Source organism: Frieseomelitta varia, unplaced genomic scaffold, assembly GCF_011392965.1.
Source record: "Frieseomelitta varia isolate USP_RPSP 00005682 unplaced genomic scaffold, Fvar_1.2 scaffold_586, whole genome shotgun sequence".
Classification (NCBI taxonomy): domain Eukaryota; kingdom Metazoa; phylum Arthropoda; class Insecta; order Hymenoptera; family Apidae; genus Frieseomelitta; species Frieseomelitta varia.
Window position 1 is genome coordinate 395,756 of NW_025110352.1, and position 7,477 is coordinate 403,232.

General features: G+C 43.7%; 1 protein-coding gene across 1 annotated transcript; it reads left to right on the top strand.

Moving 5' to 3' along the window:
* Window positions 1-266: 266 nt before the first annotated feature.
* LOC122534319 (homeobox protein Nkx-2.8-like) lies at window positions 267-7,300 on the top strand. Its single transcript, XM_043664835.1, has 3 exons — window positions 267-1,213; window positions 4,730-4,946; window positions 5,670-7,300. The coding sequence occupies exons 1-3, from the start codon at window positions 727-729 to the stop codon at window positions 5,992-5,994; spliced, it is 1,029 nt and encodes a 342-aa protein (XP_043520770.1). The 5' UTR covers window positions 267-726; the 3' UTR covers window positions 5,995-7,300.
* Window positions 7,301-7,477: the final 177 nt, after the last annotated feature.

Consider the following 7,477-nt stretch of genomic DNA (forward strand, 5'->3'; position numbering starts at 1 on the left):
CATTCCACCCCCGTTTCACCCCCTGGTCAGTTAAACGTTGAAGGATCACCAAAGAGATACGCAGAAAAACCCGCGTCCCGAGCCTGGAAAGAGTCGATGGACGAGGAGGAACGATCCTCTGGCCGCTGATCGACGAGAGTGGAGGGATGTTTGGTTGGTGGGGGGTGGCTGGCATAGAAGGGGAAGATGGCGGGCGCGGATAGAAGGGAAGAAGGAAGCTGGCAGCGAAGTGGCCGCGGACTAATTCGAAAAATAAGTCTCCACGAGCAGCGACAAGCACACTTGACCGAAGCACGCTCGCCGCGGAAGGGTGCACGCGGCCCTCTCGAGTACTCGCGAGTGACAATTAATAAACGCGTCGCGCCGCGTTCATCGCCGTGGGTTCCTCCTCCACTGTGCAAGAGTCGGCCAGTCGAGTCGTGGCTACCATCGAGCGTGCACTGGTTCGAAAAAATCCCTGATTCGAGTCGACATCGTGGCTCGAACAAAGGGGAAACAGAGATCGATCGGAGTTGTTCGTCGACGAAAGAACCAACCGTAGTGAACGATGCCGGAGAAACGTGGTCGATGAAAGTGACCGGTGTAAAAACGATGGACATTGAGGGGGTGGAAGAAGCACGATCGTTGAATTCGTGAAGATTGAGACAGGAGACGAGAGGGACGTTTTTTTTTTTTCGACAGAACAATTTCTGTAAAGTCGCGTTTCGATACAAGGAAGTGGAAGAGATGTCGGATGTCGTGGAAGACGACAAACGAAGCGAAGCTTCCCCGAGACCGTCTCAGTTGACTCCCTTCAGTATCGCCGACATCCTCAGCAGAAGAGGCTCCTCTTGCGAGGAGCGACGACCATCCGAGTCGGAGGAAACGCAAGCCGTAGCGTCGTACGCGAAAAGACTTCAGCAACGCGAGTACGAGTGTTTGGAGAACGATCACAGGGAGGGTCAGTTGGAGGATCGTAATCAGATGGCGAGATTCTCGAGGCTACCTTCGCCGGATCTCAACGTGGCTCGCGAGCTAGACATACTGACGAGAAATCTGGTCCACGCGAATATCTCCAACTTTGGGACTATTCCGCACTTGGCACAGGGAGGAACGTTCAAGCATCTCGAGAACCTGGGCAACATGAGTAGTTATCAGCCGGTGAAGGATTCGAGGGATTCCTCGCAGAGGCAGCAAGACGAGGCGTTGGATATGAGCAAGAACAAATACTTGGGTGAGTGTTGTTTGTTGCGACGATACTATTCTGTCGTTGAAATTATAAATCGTCAACGCTTTCATTATCGGTTCAAATAGCAGATTGCTCAGCAAAAGATTCGATTTTTAATCAAAATCGGTCGTAAAGTAGTGTAAAAGTTTGAAAAACTGTTGCCTCTTCCAGATTGTAATTACTTATATATTCTTTGATTTCGACATATAAGAAAGTATCGAATTTTTAACAGGGAGTAGAAAATGTTTTATGTTTCTTTAAAATTTCTGAAAAACTACGAATTGTTCATTCTGGTAGATCTAGCATAGTGAAGCAAGAAATGCATGGTCCTAGACGTGCGAGCTCAATGATCGAAAGGGTTAAACGTTCCAAAGATGATCGAACCGACTGTCTTACTTGAGTCTCTCGTGGAAAATCGACGAAACAAGAGTTGTTTCGATTTTCCACGTGCGATTTCCTCTTGGTTCTCTCGACGACGGGCTAACTAGAGGTGAAATTACGAGGTCTGCAATCTCGGCCTCTGTCTACCGACTGGTGATAACCAGATAGAGCTGAATGAACTGGAAGAGGGTAGGGTAGAGCCCTGGGGCTCCACTTAGAGTGGAAATCTCGAAGGCCGCTTCCTCCCTTCTGGGTGATCGTGTGTCTGCCACGAGGATGCGGGGCTTAAGAGATCATTTAGGCCTCCGGTATCCTTGTAACAGGCGAGCTTTTCAAGGGTTTTTTAAGTTAACCCGAGCGCAGATAACGTGATCGAATGTAATTTTAGTAGCATAAGTGGTGCTCGACTGCGGCAGACGTCACAAGTGGCCGGCCCACTCTGCTTCTTGCACTTGTTCCGATCCCTGGCCACACTGTTTTCTCTGTCTTGGATCCTCTTGGATCCGTGGATCGCGGTAAAAAGCAAATTTAGATCAAGGTTACCCAAATCCGTGTTCGAAAGAAACCGCTTTCTCCTACACGTCGATCCGGGCTCGATCGTTTCCAACTCGAATCCGAATAATAAACCGACACGCTCGAACGATACTTTCGACGCGATTCTTTTGATTTTAATTTCGATTTCGATTCGCTGAGACATTCCGGATAATTTTCGGATTAACAGATACAGCGAGATCACAAGAGACCGGTAATTAAGTAATTCGTGCCTGAAGTTAGTTCGCTCGCGACGATTCAACGCTTGTTCACCACTCGAGGGTGAAGAGGAGCAGGTACAAGCTGGCACCGTTTCAAGGCTCACTCACGAAATTACGGAGTCCCCCCCCAGCCCCTGGTTTTCCCGCCATCCGTGCTTTCGAATCACTTAATACGGTAATGGATAGGATATTCCAAACAGTTTCTTACAATCGGAACCTCCTTTTAAATGTATGACCATGTTATTTGATGGAAATCGATACTAATATTCGATCGGCTAAAAGTAGTAAACTAAAATATTCTCAGATATTTATATATATATTTTTTCAAAGATTCAGAATAGTTTGAATATTCAGTATTTATCATGGATGATAAAATTTTCAAATTGCATACGTATTTTGTTATGTGTTAACATGTTAACGCTTAGTATCGTTCAATTTTCTCAACTTTGGCTTACGTTCAGTTATCCTGAAAAATAAATTTGTGTAGAATATTAATACTCAATGGAAAACGATATGAAAATTCAACTAGTAGACTAGACTATCTCACGTGGATTTTTATTTCCGTATTCTATTTTGAGAGCAAAGTTTATGCGAAGAATTAACCAATTTAAACGACACAATTCAATAGGAAACGGCATTATTATTCAACTAACAGACCGAACCATCTCGCATATATCTGTGTCTCTCGTCACTCGTCTCGAGAGTCAAGTTTGTGCAAAGAATTAATCGGAAATATCCCCCCCATCTACGATTGTCCACGCAAAAAGGGGATAAGTATAACGTTTCGTTTGAACAAGATTCAAGCGACCATATCAATTTATTTGAAAACGACGAGCGGACGGTTCGGAGAAGGTGCACACGAAGGGTCATCTCTCGATGTAATCGGAGTGAGAGCAAACGGCACTTGCTGCTCTCGAACACTCCCGATGTAGGACGCGTAGGAGATGTTTGACGAGCATCAGAGGAGGGACGCATTAGCCGGACGAGATGGCACGGAGTTGACGTCGAAAGTGATCAAATATAGATCTCTCTAAATGCTTCGAGTCCCCTCCCCTCTCATTGGGCCGGCCACTGTCGATAAACATTGACGCAGGACCCGGACTACGTACGAAATAATTATGATGTCACACGAAACGGATTTTTCGGTATTATATTCGCCGAGGCTCGCCCACTTTCTTTCTTTATTTCTTTCTTCCTCAGTCTCGCGGCTCGTCTTCGCGCTCGTTTGATGTCTGCTGGATATTGGACTGGATGTCTTATTATTTAGAAGTTTGGAGAATGTTTGAATTCCTTTGAACTCTGTTGCTGTTTTTGTCTCGCGTTTCGTTCATTCTTTTTACGACGCTATTCTTGCAAATTCGTTCTTTTCGAGACGCTATCTTCGACGAGTCCTTTTGGTTGTTTCTCGAATTGCGATTCAAATGATAGTGAAAACTGACATGTAAACGATATTCGATCTCGGGTGAAACATCTCAGATTTTTGAGACTTTGCATTTGAGAATTATTCTCAACTCGACAATTACAGATACAAGATTATGTTACAAAATTATTTCACACCAAAAGAATTATATTTAAAATGTTTTACAAATATTTCAATTCACAAACGCAGTCTCGTGAATTCACTTTCATCCGAATCGTTGATATAACATACGTTAATTTTCAATACGCCGAACGACAGAACGTGACGAGATATTTCGTTCATAGTTGCGGAGATGCTTCAAACAAGCAACACAAAAACACACAATACACCGGCGATAAACGATAAAACTGGCGAAAGAAACCCATCGCGAGATAGCGCGTAAAATCCAACAATAGCCCGAATTTCCAACGAAAAGTTTATGTTCTGCGAGCGCGTCGGGGCTCGAGAAACAAAGTGACCGTCGCCGGGGCAAGGGAGTAGAATTTTCGTGGAGCCGAGGGGAACGCGATTGCACTCCACTGCAACCGGTTAAACTTAGAGAGAGGAGAATTACCGTGGAACAGCAGCGTAAACATGTCGGAGTAGCGAGTGCACGTGTTAATGTTTGAACGAGACATCAAAAGCAGGCGGAACTCTCTCCGATCGTTCGCCGCTTCTATGGCTGCTGTCCGCCGATGGTTACTCGTTCGTTTTCTTCGTTCAACCTTCCACTCCCCTCTCTCCCCTCTCTCTCTCTCTCTCTCGTTCTGGTCGTTTCTCGTCGAAACGTTTGATTTATGATCGCGATAGATCATCCTTTCCCGATCCGCCGGTTTGTTTGCACGCAAATTTGCAGAAGCCCCGTGTCGCGGATTTCTCTCCGCAACTCGAGTTTGTTTCCAGAGAGAGATGATGCGTCCGAGACGAATATTAATTCGAGCTCGACGATTACGATCGTTACGATCGAGGTTAACGCTCATGGTTTTGCAGAGGACGGGGAGGAGGACATGTTCGAGGCGCAGAATCACGGGCAGAATCTTCAGAGCAGGAAGAAACGGAGCAGAGCGGCCTTCTCTCACGCGCAAGTTTACGAATTGGAGAGAAGATTCGCAGCACAGAAATACTTGTCAGGCCCTGAACGGGCGGATCTTGCTCGAGGACTGAAGCTGACCGAGACTCAAGTGAAGATTTGGTTCCAAAACAGACGGTACGGCTGAAAAAGAATTCTTTAACAACCCCTTGCGCTGGCAACTGGTTGCGCGGACCATAACGAGTGACCGAACCGTGTACAATAATTCGTCGCTTTCTGTTTCTTTTAAAACGTTTAATTCGTCGGTATGACATCACTGGATAGAAATGATTAAGAAGTAATAAAGTTATCATTTGTTTTGTCTGGGTTTGGGTATTTAAATATACTTGAAACTGAGAAAATGTTGGAATTTGGAACAAAAAATTCCAGCGCAAGAGGTTAGTTAATCGTGTTATAAATGTACGAATTTTCACAAATATCTGTGGTTTAGTAATCATGGGTTTGATCTTCTAATATGTTCCTCCAATCATGTTCCACTTTGTTTACAACTAATTTAACCGATCCATTTTCTAACTTTACCAGCCGTGTTCTCGTTTCTAGTTACTCAACGATACTCGTCATATATTTATTCAGACTCTTCATCTTTTTAACTGCGTAGAAAAAAATTCAGCAATCTCACAGCAAATGAAATGATTAAATTGATATCCATGTCCAAAACTAATTTAACCGATCCCGTCTACTAACTTTACCCGCCGTGTTCTCGTTTCTAGTTGTTTTACTAAGCGATACTCGTCTATATTTATTTAAACTATTCGTCCTTTTAATTGCGCAGAAAGAAATTCAGCAGCGCTGAAGGCAAGTGAAATTGTTGAACTGATGCCCACGAATTTCCTGATTCAGGTACAAGACCAAAAGACGACAGCAGCAGGAGCTAGGCGCGCTGGTTAATTCCGGAAACGCGAGACGCGTGGCGGTGCGAGTTCTCGTGCACCCGGACGAGCATCTGAGGGGATTGCCACTTCGTGGTTCCGGGCAACTTCCTGGGCAAATGTCAGCCCCGCAAATTCATCCGGCGAACAAAGCGCTCGGCGGTTTCCCATACTACTGCCTCCCCTATCATCCCCTGCTCTGCCCGCCCCTTCACTCCACTCATATTCAGGTGCAAAACACGATCGCGCCGGACCTCGATCCCAGCCAGCTGGCGAAACTCAACGACGAGAAGTAAAGCGACATTTTCACGCCCGTTTCAAACGGGATCGAAAATGAAAGTGGCCATCGGGTCGGTTGATTTTGGTCAGCTTCGAATTATCACGCACGGCGGTTTGTTCAACGTTCACCGTGTGTACACCTATCGCGTTTATTGTTGAATCGGAATTTGCATCGTGCGATTCTTGGATCGCGGTCAAGCTAGTAGTCTGCTTAACCCCCTGCAAACACGATGTAATTTGAAAGTTATTCGTTATCAACGATTTCAGTTGGATTGGAAATGTAATTTCTTTTTCAATGAAATTTTTGTTTGGTAACAACACGTCATCGTACGAATATTAGTTCATTTATTTCTGTCGATGATTTTTAGAAAAATATCAAACGAATCATTTTTGACGATTGTCGGATTATCCGGCAGATTTTAAATTCGAGCCACAGTTGACTAATTAACTCTTGTGATTACAGAGGGTTAAAAACGATCCATCTTCTCGGTTCTTCTCTTCTCTTTTTCTTTTTCTTTTCTTTTTCATCGATATATTCTACTCAATCGACGAAAGTTGGAATAAAGCACGTTTGGGAATACATTGTCTTTGTATAGTCTTAAAGTTAGTTTGTTTATTGTTAAACTAGTCTATCTGCCGTCGTTCGAACGCGAATCAAAAGATGTTGTCGACTGAGTGAATGTTAAAAGTCAGACTCGACGAAAAGCAATGTAAATTTTAAATAGCCGACGTTCCCGTCTGTCTTTGAATGGATGTGGATTAAAGTTCGTAATTACAGTCGTTCACGCTATCCACTTCGAAGTAACGAGCACAGTTATCGATTAATCGACTTAGCGTCCGAGCAATCCATTATACGCGTTAACTACTGAATTTATCTTATAAATATATCACACAGTCTAGGACGAGAATCGTGTAAATTAGAGTGTAAATAACTGTATAAAATACAATCTCGAAGAGTATCGGTGAGTGGAGTGGTATTTATTTATTTCGAGGCCACATGTGACGATAGATTATCGTCATTCTGTAATGACTGCCACGTAAAACACGATTAATGTCACTCGATAATTATTCCACGATACGTGTTTCAACGATTCAAACGTGTTATGTTTGTACCATTGTACACTAGCGAATGGAAGAAAATTTCAAGCAGCACCAGGTGATTCATAAATTTGCGAAATGTGAAGTTATATTTAGCGAGTAACTTTCAATTTTTTTTATTCGCCATTGTATATTTAAGTAGTTACACAAAAATTGAAGAACAACGTGGCAGTCTGCTGGCGTCTTGGACATTAAAACTTTGAATAAAGCAAAAAATCGACAAAAGTGGAAACGTTTAAGAGACAAACATGTGCAATAAAGTCGATCAACACCGATACTGAATAATTATAATTAGCCTAATGTAAGACGCGCGCGTCATAGCGAAGCTCCGATTGTTTCTGCGTGCTTACATATGTGATCGCACAGACCTATTCGAAATATACGTGGTTCATTAAAAAAAAA